This window comes from Apus apus, chromosome 2, assembly GCF_020740795.1.
Source record: "Apus apus isolate bApuApu2 chromosome 2, bApuApu2.pri.cur, whole genome shotgun sequence".
In the NCBI taxonomy this organism is placed as follows: Eukaryota; Metazoa; Chordata; class Aves; order Apodiformes; family Apodidae; genus Apus; species Apus apus.
The window spans coordinates 139,077,332-139,095,287 of NC_067283.1; the positions used below are offsets into that span (position 1 = coordinate 139,077,332).

A 17,956-nucleotide genomic window follows, 5' to 3' on the forward strand; every position below is an offset into this window, starting at 1 on the left:
GTGAACAAAGCACCGCTGCGTTACCTGCAGAAATTCAGGAGCCTGGTGTCTGAAGCAAGGCCTGGAAAGCCTGGAAATTCTTGTACTAATGGTAGCATGAAACAAGTCTTCTTCATAGGGACAAATTTAAAAGCTGAGCTATTCAGAGGCAGAAACTAGAAAAAGTATATCCCAAACTAACTTCCTTTTAAAATGAAAAGCTACACAGTCTGATGCTGAGCTCAACACGTCCAGGCTGCCCTCGATCCAACACACAAATGGCTGGGTATCAAAAGGATGTGTATACAAAAGCCAAGGATACCGCCCCGCCCTATGGATCTTATTTCTTGCACGGCAAACACTGTAACTGGAACTATCAAGGGCAGCCTAGCAGCCCTTCAGCCGTGGACTCGTGTGTGGATGATTTGTTTGACATGTTTAAAATCGTGCTCTCCCCCTGACTGACAAGGGAAGTGGGCGCAGCTGCTTCAAAACCAAGTGTAACTTACGAGGAAATTACGCATGACACAGGCAAGCACTCAGTAGCAGCTGAGCCAGACGAAGCTGCTGCAAGAGCACTTTTTCATCGTTTGACATCGTAGGAGTTCCGTGGCCGACATCCAAGCTGAAGGAGGGCAGTGGCTGCGGGCGGAGAAGTGCTCCCATATCAAATGACAAACAGGACCCCAGATGCGCTAAGATTTTAAGGAAGGACGGCGTGGAGTGAATACTGATACAAAGGCTCAGCTTGGCTACACAACATGCAGAGAGCAGAAATATACTGAGCAGAACCACTTGGTGTCAATAATAAAGAAGCTAGACAGCAACTTGTCAAGAGAAAGATAATCCAGGGGCCAGTTCACATTATTTGATGCTTATCAAGAACCTTTTTGAGTTTAACGCTCCAAAGAAGTTACAAAAAAGGCATTTATCTAAATGCTCATTAGCTTTTTCATATGGCCATCACACTGTCATTCATCACATTATTCATCTGCTCAGCTTTTCCAAATTTATTACTTGCTAATTTTAAATACACTTTCTGCACATGCCACTTCTCAATGAAGATGGTAAGTGCTTAGTGAGGCACCAGGAGAGGCAGGTTAGAGGCTCCGGTCCCTCCAGTCCCCTCTCCATGCAGCTCCTCACCATCTCCTCCCCACAAACAGGAACTAGAAGCCACCTGCTGCCGCTGAGGAGTTTCAATCTTAAATAAACATACCATGATAAGGAAGAATCGCAAGTGGAAGACAGGGAAGAGACATCAGAGAATGAGGAAATCAAGCCAGTGCCTGTTGTCATACCTGCATCACAGTGAAAAACATGTCAAACCTATCAATAACAAAGCCTTGGCTGCATAAGGTTTGACAACTTGTGGCAGTCAAAATGGACAGTGCATACCTGTATGGGTGCTGCAGGCAGCTTGAGAAGCACAAAGCTCTCAGAATGGGGAAAAAAATCAAACTAAGTCAACGCAGCATTCATGGAAGAATTAAAGATGAGTAACAGAAATAAAAATATGACCAGTTCTGCTTAAGAGGCAGGTTAAGAGATGCATCTCATCCTTGAATACCTCTGTGAAAGGTGCCTTAAAACTGTCAAGGCATGAGATCAGAGACACCCAGAGTAAATATAAAGCTCTGCTGTGACAGCTTAAATGGTGCAGTGGGGCAGCAAGGGTACTACTTTGGTGGTTCTGTGTTGAATAGATCTGAAGAACACAATACAAAACCAAAAGATATAATAAAAAATGATGTCATTAACCAGGATGAAAGGCTTGTCAACAGAGAGGCATCAAATGTATCAGGATGAAAAACAGCCATTTGGAAGATATCATAAAAATGATGTGCATCTAAAAAGCTTCAAAAATACTTTACTTCTTTGTAATATGCAAACTCAAGCAGGTAAGGTGCAGGGATTCAAAAGGCATGGGAAAAAGACTTCAGCATTCCTACAATACCATGTTGTTTGTTTAACACTCTGCATTGTTCATTTAACAATAACCAAATAGATCATTCCACTAAATTGCAAAATCTATCCAAGCTAAGAAGGAAATGGTAGATTTGAACACGAATATCGTGTTTCTCATCTCGGAAAATTGACTGTTCTTGTACACAATGTTCAATACACTGCATTTTGTTAAAGGAATTGAAAAAAAAAAATAATAACCTGATCCACTGTAGTATAGTCAAAGATAAATATGAGTGTTTCTGCCTGTTCTAAGGAAAACCTCTGGTAATTGAAATACTTTATGAGCAAACAAAAAGGAAGGTCAGGAAATTGCTCTGATATTAACTACAACAAAAATATTTGTTATAATTCAAAATTTTGGCTAGAGAATGTTATGCTGTCCAAAATATTATTAAAACAAAATTTTTAATTACCAAAATATCTTTAAAATTACCACATTCATATAAAGCCCAAGGTATTCATGACACGACCCTCAGTGCTGTTATCCCCATCGATAATGTCATACACAGTGAAGAGTTTCACTGAATTAAAAGATTACTCACCACTAGTAGGTATCTGAGTTATTCACTGTTAGTTGAGGGACTTAAATTGTGCTAAACTCTACACAGGACAAGTATTTAACATAAAAAATCTGGTTTCGAGTTGTCCCTCACATAAAGGGATATACTAATTTTGAAGAGTCAATTTTTGCTGTCTACAGTTGGAGAGCTGTAATTTACTTCTGGTGTATCACCCAGCCACTGCCCCCTCTTATAGAGAACACATCATACCCAATTCACACCTGGTGACAGGCTTGTCAGGAGAAGTCTGAATTCTCTAAAAAACAAAACTCACTTCAGTACGACAGTAAAAACTTCACCTTCATATTTGGCTGATTCATGCATGGAGATAATTGTCACAAAACCCAAAAAGAATTGCAATATCTGACTCACGTCTGATGCTCTTAGTAGCACCTCCCTTGTTTTACAGACTCTGGCTAACGGGCTTTCCAGAATGCCTCAAACCCACACTGCAGTTTCTAAGGCAAATCTTTCTCTTTAAAGCAATTATTCTGCCGCAGTAAAACCACCAACTTTTTAGCAGCGGATAGCAGAACTCGAAATAGAAACATCTGGTGTCGCTTACGGACATGTATTAAAAGAACAGATACTGGATTTCCCTGGAAAAATCAATGGTTGCCCTTCCTCATCTGCAGAGCGGGATGCTGGTCAGGGCTCGACATGAGCCCGAGACACGGATGCTGCGGCTGGGGGTGACAGCGAAGCCTCGAGGGTCGGTGTGACCCCCAGGCTGAGCACTGAGTCCGGGGGGGGTGTCTGTTTGCGGTACCTGAGCAGAAGCTGTTGCTGCTGACGGTCCTGCCGGAGCCCCCGGAGGAACTAGGCGGGTTGAATTCCCGGCTCTCCTCTTCCGAAAAGGGCGACTCGGAGGCGGGGGACACCTTCTGCTGCGGCCGGAGGATCAGGCGGGGGATGCGGCTGCGGGACACCTCCTTCTCCAGCTGTGTCTTCTGCTCCTGCTCGGGAAGGGACAACTCGGCGTCAGGGACCCCTCGGATGCGCCCTCCTCCTCCCGCCATCCCGCAGGGGCGGGGGGCGCCAGGGTTCGCCTGCCCCTGCCTCTTCTCTGTCCCCGCAGCCATCCCTGCCGCCCCCTCCGTCCCCAACTCACCTTGCTGCTCTCCCGCAGAGGCCCCATCGCTCCTCAGTCACCACGCAGCCGGGGACAGGCACCTGGCATAGGCGAGAGGGATGCGGTAAGGCGGGCTCGCTGCTGCCGCTGCGGCGCTGGGGGTGGCGGAGCGCGGCCCGGCCCCGCCGCCGCTCCCCGCCCCGACACGTGGTGCCGCCGCCGGCCGCGCCCGGGGCCGCCGCCGCCGCCCGCCCCGAGGGCGCCGGCAGGTGCGGGGATGGGGACGCGTCCCCCTGTGCCCGGGTCGGCGACCTCGGCAGCGCCGAGACGGGGGCTGCCCCGAGGAAGCGGCTCCCTGCCCGCTGCCTGCCTGTGCCGCCTGGCCCTGGTCTGGAGAGGCTGTGAGGAACGTAAACATGTTAAATTAAATCTGGGCAGACGGAGCCCAGGCTGTGTGTGCGGGTCGATGAGTTCACGCTGAAGCACCAAACCAGATACACAGGAGCGTGCAAATGTCACCAGTGCAAATATGATGGATAGAAACATATAGAAACATAGCTATAGAAACAGCAAAATGCATCAGATGTTTTCTGCTCCTTAGTCTTCCATGACAGGTTTTAATGGAACATGTAGAGAAGTAAAAACTTACTTGATTCTCTGGCAATACATTGCATGGTATATTTAGCTACTGTATTGTCTTTCTTACCCTTCATTGCCATCATTGCTGTTGATCCTCCTATAGATCAATGCACTTGTGTTAACCTCGTTCATCTGCTCCCCAGAGCGGGCCTAGTTGAAAGACGTGAACGTATTAGCAGGACTGGGATCTGAGCTGCATGCACAGTGGGTGGAAAGGACTTCTTTTCCACAAAAAAGGGTAATTAATTTTCAATAATGGGCTTGAGATTCACCTAAATGTCTGTTTATAGGACTTAATATGCTTGCAGAAAGCAGTACTTTTAGTGGTAGTATTTTTTAAAATTTCCTTTGGATGTATGCTTCCTACAAAGGGTCTCAGTTCCTTTTTGGAGCTTCTGTTTGCTATTACATTGTAAATATTAAATGCTGGCTCAAAAATAAGTAAGAGCAAATGTGTCTTTTATGTGTTGTGCAGAGAGGACAGACCATCAGTAACAGAAAAGGTGATGCATTCACCCAGTCTCCAGAGAGGAAAGAGGACACTAGTAAGTACTGACACTGATTGTTGCATATACAAAGAGTTATAATTACTAATTTATTAACCTGGCACTAAGATTAGATCCATTACTTATGTAGAGCTCCAAGCTATGCTCTGCCAAAAAGATGATACCATCCTCCCCTGGCAGTGTCAAGGCATCTATAATTCAAAGAAGTGAGATAGTTACAGCTGCAAAAAAATGCTTAAAATTTCTGTATTAAAAATTCTACGTGCTTATAATCTATCTTCTGAACACTGGAATATACCTTCCTGAGGCACAAAAGAGCAGAAAGAATCTTGGACCTTTCCCTACTGCTCCAAGACTGTTTCCTTGGAAAAAGGAAAATTGCAAGTCCCATATTTTAATCACCCAAATTTGCTCCCCCATTCGGTAGGAACCAGGATGCCTGAGAACATGGGCTTCTCCCGTGAGCTGCACGTGGCACGTGTTGTACTGGTAGAAGCAGCTGAGCAGCAGCACTGCCATTGCCATAGTAACTCAGCTCTAGAGTTGGTGATGATGATTCAGTTGTCAGACCCTGCTTTATCTTTTTCTATTTCAAGCTCAAAATTTTGCCTTGCTAAGAAACAAGATATGAAAAGTGTAGTCTTCAGGCTGCCTCAGAATTCATAATGGGATATGATTCCCTTTGATCTCCTCTCCTTTTTGCATAGAGATTTATAGCCATATCATAAATAATAAAACAATCATTAACTTTCAAGCAAACATTATTTTTTCCCCTTATAGTCCATCTATATCTAATAAACAGTGAGGGATTAAGTCACTTTTCATCTTATTAATTTTTTTTACTGTGAACTAGTTAATCATCCTTACTGGGAAGAACACATACTTGACAGGATCATGTGAGATCACTGTTTTTCTCCTCTTGATGTCTTTTACAGTATTGCCCTGTTACCTCTAAAACTAAATTTCATAACCAGTATGTAATTCTGACCAAAACCACATTTGCTGTGGAAAGGAAAAACATTATGCATTTGTAAGGGCCTCAGAAGACCTACAGAACACAGTATCTTCTTGGGCTTTTTTTGTGCTCTGCTCTCTCCTGAAAAAGAACAGCTCTCCAGGAAGCCACAGAGGGCTGCAGATCGAGCCGAAGCGCTGGGACTCCAGGAGCTGCCAGGGGAAACCGGGCACTGAGCCAGGCCCAGGGTTAGACCTTACACTTCCCTGAAAGGGGAGCAAGGTACATGAAGCAGTTTTTATTCCAGGCTTTTCTACTAAACTCTTCACTCAGATGGAGTGCTTTTCCAGAAAAAGTTGCAAGGGAGAAGGGACGGGGTGAATTATAGTGGACCATAGAGTACCTTTTGCTGTTGCCTTTGCTCCTCTTCTGCTGCTGTCTCTGAAGGTTTGCAGTGGCAGGAGAAGTGGGGTTCTAATTTGGCAGTTTTGTCAGCCAGCAGTTAGCTGTGTCCTTTAGCACAGCCACCTGGAAGTTGCATGTTCCTGCTTCCACATCTGAACTGCTAAGAGAGAAACTTCACCTGGTACTTTGCAAAGCTTTCTGTGAAATTTGTTTTTTTAAGTTTATTTGTTCCATCTGAGTACCTCATTTCTAGCCATCTGCATATACTGTTTTCCAGTTTGGTTTCTTGTAGTGTAGGTTTTTTGCTCTTGAACTGTCAGAATAACAGCAGTAGAGAAGTCCAGTAAAGGTCTGAGCATCCTAATTAAGTACCCAAATGTCTCTGTGCAGAGCTGGGAACTTCAGAAGAACAAGCCAAAAAAAACCCACCTGTGCTCAGAAGAGAATCGCTTAAGAGTTCAGCAAAACAGACAAAGGTACCTTTGCACCCTTCAGAGCAAGACATATATTCATGCTGCCAACAGAGACCAAGTCTCAATTGAGACCTTGCTATGGTACAGTCTTGTATGCTGGCTTTCTGATCCCATGAATTTTCCTTCTTTTCTGTCCAGCAGTTCAGCTTCAGCAAGAAAGCATCCACTCCTGAGTCACTTCACTTTTGACCAGTCCCTCACAGTGGAGAAAAGCAGGACTTCTAGGAAGTCAGAGACTGTGGTCATCCCAGGTGGCAAAAGGTGTGGAACCTGTACTTTTTTGGTTGGGTGTTGTTCTGTGTGTAATAATTAAAAGGCTGAACAATGATTCCTGCCTTATATGAATTCTCACTAAACAGTCACCATTGCTGTTTCTTTGGTGTTATCATTTGGTAGTGTTGTGAGTACTTGCAAAATGTGACTTTGTGGCCAAGTGGCATGATTCTGTACTCAGTTTTGTCGCCTGGATATTGTCAAAACCAGGCTGACTTATTGCTCAGACAGCCAGGACAGTTTTGATCTTTTATAACACTGAAAGCACTTGTGATTTGACATGAGAAAACAGAGACATTTTGTGACCTTATGCTTATTAGGGTTAGGTGGCTTTCTTGCAAAATTATTTTGAATTTGAGAGTTTTGGTGCCTAAATCTGTCTAAATTCAGTTTCAGGTGGCTGGATTTTTCTTTTAGGTTTGGCACTGAGCTTTCACAGGTCAGTGAAGTGCAGACAATACCTTTTACTTCAGGATCATAGGCCAGGTTTTGGTTTTGAGTCACATCTCCCTCTGAGGTCAAAGGAAGTGCTGAATGGGGCAGAGCGCAGCGCTGGGCCCTGGAATCCCACTGCAACACGAGTTCATTAACGCAGGCAGACAGCTGGTAATGCTTCTGCTCATGACCTAAAGATCATTTGTACTTAGCCAGCTGAGGCCTATGATGCTTTGGCATTTTTTTCTCACCCAAAACATGAGAATGATGCTGAAACTGAAATTTTCAGTTTGAAAATGGGCAGATGTTGGGAAGATTGTGGAAGCACATGAAGCTGGGGAAAATGAAGGAAACACTAGAAATTGTAAATATTAAAAATAATATAATTGGAGGTCTTTGAACATCTCCTTTCTAAAAAAGTTATTAATACGTAGGTTAGCAAGGAGAGTGAAAAGCATTGGGCATTGCCAAGTATACAAGATTGTTCATTTGCAGTCAAGTGTATCACTATATTAGTAGGGAGAGGACAGATAGAAATGGTGGACAAAGTAGAATTTGGAGATTTAGAAGATTATAAATAAATCTACATTTAAAATGTCAGAGTCAAAATGCTTTTGCATAAATATTATAGATGAAAAATCAGTATAAACACAATAAGATAAATGGAAAAACAGAGGAAAGCAGAAGATGAAACATAAATATTAATTTAATATCATATGTATGAATTTGTTACTTATGAGTGCTGCTTGTACGTTTCTTATTTTTAATGGGTGGTGGAAAATGGACCCTTTTCCTGCTGTAGGAACTAGGTATGCAATAAAATTAAAATCCAAGTGCAAGGTCCTGCACCTTATATTTGGTCATGGCAATCCTCAGTTTAAATACAGGCTGGAGGATGAATGGTTTGAGAACAGCCCTGTGGAGAAGGACTTGGGAATACTGGTGGATGAAAAACTGGGCACAACCAGGCAATGTGTGATTGCAGCCCAGAAAGCCAAGTGTATCCTGGGCTGCATCAAACGGAGAGTGGCCAGTAGGTTGAGGGATGGAACACCTCTCCTATGAAGAAAGGCTGAGATAGTTGGGGTTGTTCAGCCTTGTTATGGTTTGAGAGGGCCCAAGCTAATTTTATAGTATCAATATGGGGATCTAGAGAGAGGGTGTTTAGGTTCCTGAGAGATCTGGGGGGCAGAACAGAAAGGGGTCAGCATTCCCTCCTGTTTCCTGCCGTACTCTATAAAAGCCAGGAAGGTGGGAAGTCTCTCCCCTTCCAGCTCCCTTCTTCCTTGCTGCTTTGCTGCGCTCGGAGAGGTTGGAGAGAAGCTCCTGCTTTGTCACCAGCTTTCCATGTGCTTGGCAGAACCCGAATTCATCAGGTGCTGGGAAGTGCCGTGGACCCTTTTCCTGAGTTGTCTCTACCACAAGGCAGCTTCAGACGTAACAGCCACCATTGAGATTGTGTTTTGTATATATTTGCATATTTGTTCCTCACGCACCTGTTACTACCCTTTCCCTGTTGCAGTAAATCTGTCTGAGTTTTAACTTCCAACCTATAAATCTCTCTTCCTTTTTCCACTTTTATCTTCTCCCAGGAGGGTGGAGGTGGGTAACAGCAATTCTGTTCTCTGGGTTTTCGTTTGCCCTGACCACTAAACTGAGACAAGCCTGGAGAAGAGAAGGCTCTGGGGAGACCTTATTGGAGCCTTTCAGTACATAGATGAGGCTTACAAGAAAGATGGAGAGAGACTTTTTACCAAGGCCTGTAGTGACAGGACAAGGGGCAAAAGTTTTAAACTAAAAGGGGGTATGTTTAGTTTGCATGTAAGGAAGATTTTTCTATTATGAGGGTGGTGAGACACTGAAACAGGTTGTCCAGGGAGGTTGTGGATGCCCCCTCCCTGGAAGTGTTCAAGACCAGGTGTAGTGGGCAACCAGGTGCAGTCAGCAAGCTGGTGTAGTGGGTGTTGTCTTTGCCTGTGTCAGGGAGGTTTGACTAGATGGTTTTTAAAAGTCCCTTTTAATCCAAACCATTCTGTCATTCCATGATCTCCATTCTGACTAGCCTTAGTTCAAACAAGTTCAAATTCTCCAAGCAGAATAACACCCTTTAGTTTATCAAATGCGGTGATCCTGTTTTTCTATTCACACTGGTTGTATAACTTATCAGCAAATCTAATTCAAACATTTCCCAGATCCTAAAAAGAACACCAGCTGGAGCAAACCATTCTCATAGCAGTAGTTTACATTAGAGGTCTTCAGAGAATTACCTGACAAATTATCTCATCATCTTTAAGAAATACTGGAAAATGAGAAAAAAATGAGATGACTATGCATATCAGTATAATATATAGAAAAGAGCAAAAGGGAAGCATTACTTCATGTCAGTCTTGGGCAAAATAAGATAATTAATTTGGGACTCTGGTAACACAAATCAGAGGTGAAAAACATAAGTAATAACTATCAGGATGTCTTTGTACGAAGCATATTTTTTAAGAAAGACTTACTATATAGAAGAGTAATATTAAAATATACAGCCAAATTAAAATAAAAACATCTGGGATAATAAAGCTCTGCCAACAGGATGGGAAACTGTTTTGGAAAGCTGTTATGAGAAAAATACTTTGGAGCCATAACAGTGAATGTCTCAATGTGAGTTCTTAGACCATGGCTGTGCTTAAGAGAACTAATGCCGAAGAAATTGAGTACTTAGCTGAAATAGGGGAGTGATCTTGCCTGTGTACACAATATAAGACATTTTCTAGAACAGAGTGTTCAGTTCTGGTGGGGAAGAGTTCAAGGGAGATGTTATTTTCTGCAAGATATTTATTTAATCTGACTTCTGATAAGAATTGTGTGATCTGTTTGTACTAGATAGATCTCTGTCAGTACTACTCAGTGAAAGGCAAGCCAGAAAGCAACCTAAAGCACTTCATACCCTGAGATGTCTGTGTAGAAGCCTATGTATGTACAAAGGACTTGGATTTACTTGTATGACTTGAAGCATCTCAAGTTGCTGAGTAAAATTATGAGAAATACAGGGACAGAGTTACTGCAAGCAGACACATTCTTGCCTATGCCCACACTGGAGGTGGAAGGCCCCGTGCCCAGGAGTTGCCTGGGTTTCTTCCTCAGATGTCTGAGAGCTCTGCCAAAATGCATGACTCAGCTCTGCATCAAAATAGTTTGGGAAATATGGGAAATTTGAGTTGAAGTGCAGTTTGGATCTGCTTTTAAAATACCTTGTAAACACATTAAAAATCTACCTAGAAACAATTATTGGGCTGCCTTACCATAACAGGCACTCCTGTCAAAGGCTATTGTTTTGTAGATGAGCAGGCTAACTGGCACAGAAATATCCTACATGTTTCAGAATACAGCTGTGCCTGAGCTCTGGTAGAACGAAATCTGGTGTTGCTTCATAGGTCCAATTTATGTAATTCATTAAATGACTGTATATAGCAGAACATCTATTTCATAATCTCTGTGAAGATACTGCTTAATCCAGTGTCAAAGTTCAGGAGCAGCCTTGTTATGACTCCTGAAATGCAGCTGTCTGAGCTGAGTAACTGCAGCTTACTACTGGCTTTTTTATATAATGTAAACTCCACAGATTTGGAGCAGAGCTTGGGCTGAGGCTGTGGTCAGGTCCTGAAGAAAGTGATAGCATGCAGCTGTTTCTGCTAGAAGAGCCCTGGTATAATCAATAACTCCAGTTATTTTAGGGTTCAGTGCAATATTGCTGAAACATAAATTCTTAAGGAAAACATTATTCTGAGATGGCCATGTACATGAAGACTGTTACCTAGTTTTGAAAGCTTTTTTGCCTTGAAGCAAGTGTTCTCCAGTTCTGTCTTGGCTCAGAGGTTATCAGCCAACCGTCATTTAAACTGGAGAATAAAGGTGTGGTGGATCTGACAGAAACATTTTTTGTATTACATCAGAAAGAGTGAGAAAATAGCAGCTGTATTCAGTGGTTAATTATTTCTGAATGCTGCATCTCTTGGGATTATCAAGAAAGTCAATTAAGTATCTTGTCTTATGTTCCTTAATATCATATGTATGTGTACATAGTGTATAGTCCATACAGCAAAGAGTGGATAGAAAAAGGATTTGGACTCTAGACTGAAGTGCCACTTGGAAAGGCATAGCTGATGTTTTTAGTTCTGTCTGGAGACACGTGTCTCTTGATGAATACAATACCTGTGAAAGGAGTTTTATGCCCCAAAATGGGTGTCTGAGAAGTGTCTGCTCATTTATCTTGCACACCTATTTGGGTTTCTCCATTCTGATTAGTAAAAGATTTATTACTGAGCTATTTTTATTCTGTTCTTACCTTGGGGGTAGTGTGTAGCCTAATTTCAATTGCTCTTCAGTGTGGGAAAGGCAAAGGATGCAGTGATACATGTATACCAGAAAGTTTCCCAGCAATTGAAGCACCCTCTTGCAGAAGTGTTTAGATGAGCTTGACATTGATTGGTGACATTTAATGTGGTTAAGAGGGTAAGCTTCCTCTGATCTGGAATCTAATGTGGTTCTTATGAGCTCTCCCCTTTGAATCAAAGTAATGCCCTGCCAATTACCACACGCTTCTGGCAAAATATAATGATTTGTGCCAGGACAAATTGCGTTGGTTTATGGGAACACTCACACAGGAGTGAAAGGCAAAATGTGAGATCATTGTGGTGCAGGAGATTAGGCCTAGAATGTCCCAAGGGGCTCTGAAATCACTGCATGTGCTGTAGCCAAGTGAGTTGTGATAGAGGAGGTGATGATCAGTGCTAAGTCCCTGGGGGGCTGAAAGGAAAGTAATGGGGAAAATGATATCTAGGGTGCAGGTGTGATCCAGGGCATTGCTAGTTGCTAGTTAAAATAATATGATTTCCCATGCTCACTATATGAAGCATGAATCCATCTCACTGCCACTGAAATAAGAAAAACAGCATAAATGGTGTATAATTGCCAACATCAGTAGCTGTTCAACTTACAGGATAAGTGTTATAAATTGAGCTCAGGATAATGGAATTCAATTTTAAATGTATTTCACAAGTAACAGTAATGTACAATGGTCAAAACAGACACTTTTAACCTCAATAGTTCCCTTTTACCTGTGAACAGCACTTCCCTCCAAAAGTAGGCTTTAAAAAGTAAAACTTTTACAAAGTCTTTAATCCTGATTATGATTTTAAGTACTTATTAATCCTTCTGGTGTCGCTTCAATAATAATAAAATTTGAGATAGGCATAGGTTTGTTCTGAGGTTCTGTGTTGAGCAGATAGAAATTTATATATGGGTATTAATGTATAAATTAGTTCATGGAAACATTAATGGTACTAAAGAGGAACCAGGAAAACATTTTTAGTTTATTCAGCTGATGATAGTGTCTATGTTTTGGTTTTATCTCTCTGAGCCTGGTCTTGCTTCTTTCAACTTCACAGTATCTATCTATGCATCTGTCTATCTATCTCATACCTATCTATCTATCTATCTATCTGTCTGTCTGTCTGTCTATATATCTGTCTGTCTGTCTGTCTGTCTATCTATCTATCTATAAGCCAAAGATCATAGTAACTGTCATCCTTGTGCCCTTTCTTCCTTTTTGCTTTTATTGACATTCTTGGCTAGTGTGGGAAACTGTTCTTCCCCACATAAATCTAAACACAAGGACAGCTAGACACTTACCCAGCAGTGCTCTCCTGTTAGGTTTATAGCCTGAGTTATGAACAAGGACAGTATCTTTTAATCTTTTGGAATCTACTGCAATGTGGTCTTGAACAGGGCTTTGAAAAGCTAGTCCAGTGTAAACAATAGATAGTAATATTAATAGGAGTAAATAATAAAGCTTAATGCCTTCAGTGTCAGAAAAATTGTTGGGTTAGTAGTTAGGCTATAATTTCTTCAAGTAATCAAAGAGCTTGTGTACTCCTTGAGGACTTTTAAATGACTGGCATAAGGATTTTGTAGAAGTGTGTTTGTGTTTTGTTTGTGTGGTTCCTGACAGCTACGTTTCTGCTTGGTAATGTCCCTCCATGTGAGCGAGTTCTGTTGTTATCATCTTCTCATTTCCTTTAAATGAGATAATGATGCAATCTGGGGCAATTAGAAGGCAAATGCCACTTTTTTTAGACATCTACTTTCAGACAACTAATGTCTCTTATTTTCTACAACTGTCGGCACATAACAGTGACAGTGCTTTGACACAAAGGCTTATGAAGTTTCTGAGAACACTGAATATGCAAAGAAGTACAGTGATTGGCTTCCTGGAAAAGATACGTGTTTGCAGGGCTGCTGGAGAACCTCTCTGTTATTTAGGAATGTCAAGATGAGAAAATGAGAGTTTAAATCTTCATTTTACCTTTGATTTGATAAATTTATTTACACTTCAAGTTTATAATTTTATTTAATTTTTATCTAAAATCAGATGAGATAATTAAGAAAATATTTTCTACTCATCTTGAATTGTCAACTATGTAAAATAAATTGCTGATCTATAGGTTGGTTATTTAGCTGAAATAAATGAGTCCAGCTTGAGCCATGAATTTACATTATGGGTAACAGTGAAGACTACATCAGCCTCCCTCACCTTTTTGTTCAGACTCAGCTGCATTTTGCAGACATTGCCCTTCTCACTGCATGAGGCCCTTCGGCTGTAGCCTGGTACCATGACAGAACTCCTGCTGAGATATGTGTTGGCTCACACTGTGTTGTTCCAAACTTGCTGGAGGCACCCAGCCAGCAATCGCCAGCTGCACGTGTCTGACACCCAGTCCCTTGACTCAGTTTAACTGCTAATTGCACCAAATGCCTCCTGGAATTTGAGTGCGGCAGGAGTAGGGATTTGCCCCTTTTAAAATAGGCAGTGGGAGCTGGGAACTGGCCCCCTTTTGCTTTCACTAGCAAGAAAGTAAGCTGCACTGTAAGGCTGTAACACATGGACTGGACAGAGATCTGTGTAAGTGCAGGGGAGAGGGAGGAAGCCGACCAGAACTGATCTGGTGTCCCATTCCCACGGGAGCTGCAATGGGAACAGTGCTGCCTGGCACAGGTCCAGCACAAAGCTGGTGTGGGGTGATCTTCAGGAAATACTAAAGGATCAGGCCCAGATATTTCGGAAGTACTATTCAATCCAGTGGTCCTCATATATCCGTAATTATAAGTGTAGCTGAAAGGTAATGTCCTGCCCTGAAGTTCCTACCTGAACTAAAGGCTAAGGTTGGAAAATCATCTACTGGGAAATTCTTCTAGTTGCTAAGAGTAACCTAAATCAATACAATGATTGCTCCCCCTCTGGTGATAGGAATTCCAGAAGATTTAAAATAAAAAATCATCACTAGTGAAAATATCTGTTATTAAAAAATACTATTTTACACATTTCTTTTCCTGATTTCTTTGTACTTTGCTATACCAGTCTGGACCTTGAATGATCATTGGGCCTTCTAACTGGTTTGGATGGTAATCAATGAGGATTCAACATCTTATTTTCAAAATTGTCCAGTTTTCCTTGCAAAAGTGTATTGAATGCATTAAAATATACTAAATGGTAGATTCCCTTTATTACTCCATATATATTTTTTCTTTTTTTTTTTTAATTTTCCTGCATATATTAAATATAGACATTCTATAATTCAGTATGAGAGACTATCAGTACTGTTTACTGTGAGCTTGAATTGAGTTTATAGCATCCACTAGACCTATTCAAATTATTGGCCTTGAATCTTCATGGAATGCAAATTCAACCCACATCAACATAATGGTCCTACAAATGCATGATCCTGGTGGAAAAAGGTTGTCATTAAGTTTATCAGCAGTGGCATCTCTGCAGGATCTGGCTTCAGTCCAGTGTTAAAATTATATCACTGCTGGAAGATAACTTTAAAATAAAATCTGCATAAACAATACTCAAATAACACCCAGTCTTATTTTTTAAGGTATCAGTAGAGTTAAAAGAAACATACTTCTAGCCTAGACTCAGGAGAGAACTTGTGACAAAATGAAATACAGCCTGCTGAAACCTACTGTAAGCAAATACCACAGGCTGTGCCAAACAATTATATTAGTTTCTCTGTAAAAGTAGCACCAAATAGAAATAAAGGACTTGCACATTCCTGTCACCATTGTTTTTAAAGGGTACATCCATGGAGAAGGCTAGCAATTATCTGGCTAAAAAGTCATTACACTATAATCTGTTTATACAACTGTCCAATACAGACAGAAATTTTAGGGACTTGTTTTTTTTAATAAGAAAAAATGGATCTGAATATCAGATCTGTTTCCTAATCCTATTTATGAATATTTAGAAATGCTGTTTTTATTTCAGAATTTAATTTTCATTACAGTTTAGACACTGGTTGGCTTCTCTGATCCTATATGCATACAGACCCTTTTTCTGCTGTTCATTTAGAAAAGCTATGGTGTAATGCATCTGCTATTTGCAGCAAAGCAGCAAAAAAATGGGATTAATGTTTGGATCCTGCCTAGTACATTATAACATTTATAAGTCTATAAATGGATTTCTGTGGGCACTGCTTAAGTGGTGAGGTTATACATACTTAAAACATCAGGTGGAGTGTACATGTGTCAAAACCAACAACTTCTGATGTACTCTTGCCAAAAGATACTAAGTTTTGTGCTCTTGTCTTAGAAAAAATAGGCTGTCAACTGGTCTGGGATCACATACTCCTGGATTAGGGCCCTTGATGCAATCTCTCATAAAATACTCCAGTGCTTTTTCAAACACACTGTGACCTCAGCCTCCCAAGAAACTCCCTTCTCCACACTAGCATATGAAACTGGACATGACAAAAAAGACATTGATAATGAGGGGGAAGTTTATAGTTCGTTAGAACACACTGCCAACAGTTCTGATTTCAGAGCCCAGTTCAGCTTCTTCTTTAAGTTCCAGGTTTGAAAGTGAATCTAGTGTTGACATTGTTAGTAAAAACTGCAATTCAGGCTTCAAGCCTGTAGTCCTGCCTTATCAATAATATTTTATTATTTTCTCACTGGTCCTATTTTCAAGCTGTAAGAGAGAACTGAAAAGAACTGTCCTTGCTCTGTTTTGTTTTGGGTATTTGTTTTGCTTTGTTTTGCTTCATTTGCTTCCTGAAGTTAGTCTAAACTACTGTTTCTTCCATGACCTCAGCTGACTTTTAAAATCACACTATTATGGGTGCTCTGGCATGAAGCATAAAATGATCTAAGCATCTTAATGACTTCACGGAAATGTCCATTTTTTATCAGCACTTTTACCTGCCAGCTCCTTGTGACATACAAGGTCGTATATTGAAATTGCTAATGACGAGAGTCCTTTAAAGGACAGAGGGTTCTTTCTTGCTTTCCAGGTCAAAGCTGGTGCCATCTTGCATAAATTGTACAAATTTATAATTAAAGGACACAAGAAATTATAAGACATCATTGAGAAGGGTGTTTCATGCTGCAACATTTTCTAGATTTAGGAGTATTAAAATATGAGCCAACATTAAGAACTGAAAAGACAGAAACTGTTGCATGAAAATGACTGTTACTAGTTCTATAGATTCACTGATGGTGCTAGTAACGCCTCATTTCTTATTCTGGATATATGTGCTTGTCCAAATTAATTCTGTAACAGGCTTCCCATTTGGTTTTGTGAGATATTTGCATTTATTCTATCATGTGAACAATATAATGCAGTTTGGTAAAATTCCATTTAATGTCTACTTCAATTGTGAGAAACTGTAGTTCAGAAATTATTTAAAAAAAAATAATAATCTAAGATAAGAACATACAGAGGAATTTTAGAAGCAAGTAGTTTTTTTGTGCTTTGTAGAGTAGAAACATCCAGTAACAAGGCCCACTTTCGGTGACAGGCAGCTAACAGCATGAGCAGAGGTAGTGTTATTTCTTACTTCTCCAGTTAGAATCTCATGTTCTGTAGACCTAGAAAAAGTAGTTACATCTCTCACTGGATTTGTGTTGCAATGTGTTGCAAACGCTGTTCATACTCTCTGGCCTTTTCACAGTTCTTACATGATGGGATGCCTTTTCTAACTTTTCTTAATGATCGCTTAATTTCTGCTTTTGTTGAAGCCCTTGTAAGCTTTCTCCAGCTCCTTGTCAGAAGCCACTATTGAGTTCCCAGCAGGACGAGGAAAAAATATGAACAATATGAAATCATAGTTGGAATTTTTCCCATTCAGAAAATGCTTTTAGATTAAGGAGTCTGACCTCATTTGATATTTAGAATAATGGCAATATTAAATAAATCTGAATTCGTTTTGTTCTGTGGAAAGAAGAAATATAATGGTACCTTGTTCTGCAATCAGGAAGTTTGTATGGAAGTTGATTTAACAGGACATTTTTATCATCCTCCTGCAGATTCTGGATCTTGGCAAATATAATTTGCTTTGTAATAATTATAAATGCATTCAAAATGTTCTGAGTGGTACAGATGGCATCTTACCCTGTTGCTTCTAATAGGGATGTTGGAGAAGCATGCAAGAAGCTGTGATGCTGCAGGCAGTGCTGTGCGTGTGCGTTCCCCAGGTCTGTGTAAAGGCACAGGCATGTGCTTGTCTGGAAATGCTGAGACTTTCTGTCCCTGCATGTAACAAATCTGGTTCTTTCCTTATGTCACTTTGTGTGTTTTGGTTTTCTCCTGTGTCAAATATCTCAAATAATAAATATGGTTCTCTTTAAGCAGTAATTGAAATTAC

General features: G+C 40.9%; 1 protein-coding gene across 4 annotated transcripts in view; it reads right to left on the bottom strand.

The window, feature by feature from the left end:
* Positions 1 to 3,740, bottom strand: part of SYBU (syntabulin) — a 39,840-nt gene extending 36,100 nt beyond the window's left edge. For 2 of the 4 annotated variants that reach the window (XM_051611834.1, XM_051611835.1), the window contains exons 1-2: positions 3,619 to 3,734; positions 3,277 to 3,463 (exon numbers count right to left, since the gene is read on the bottom strand). In XM_051611834.1, coding sequence (XP_051467794.1) covers positions 3,277 to 3,463; positions 3,619 to 3,645 — 214 coding nt within the window. In that variant the 5' untranslated portion in view covers positions 3,646 to 3,734. Of the gene's footprint in view, positions 1 to 1,198; positions 1,281 to 3,276; positions 3,464 to 3,618 lie in introns of those variants that run through there. The other 2 variants (XM_051611832.1, XM_051611833.1) reach the window with 2 other exon arrangements.
* Between the last annotated feature and the right edge of the window lie 14,216 nt (positions 3,741 to 17,956).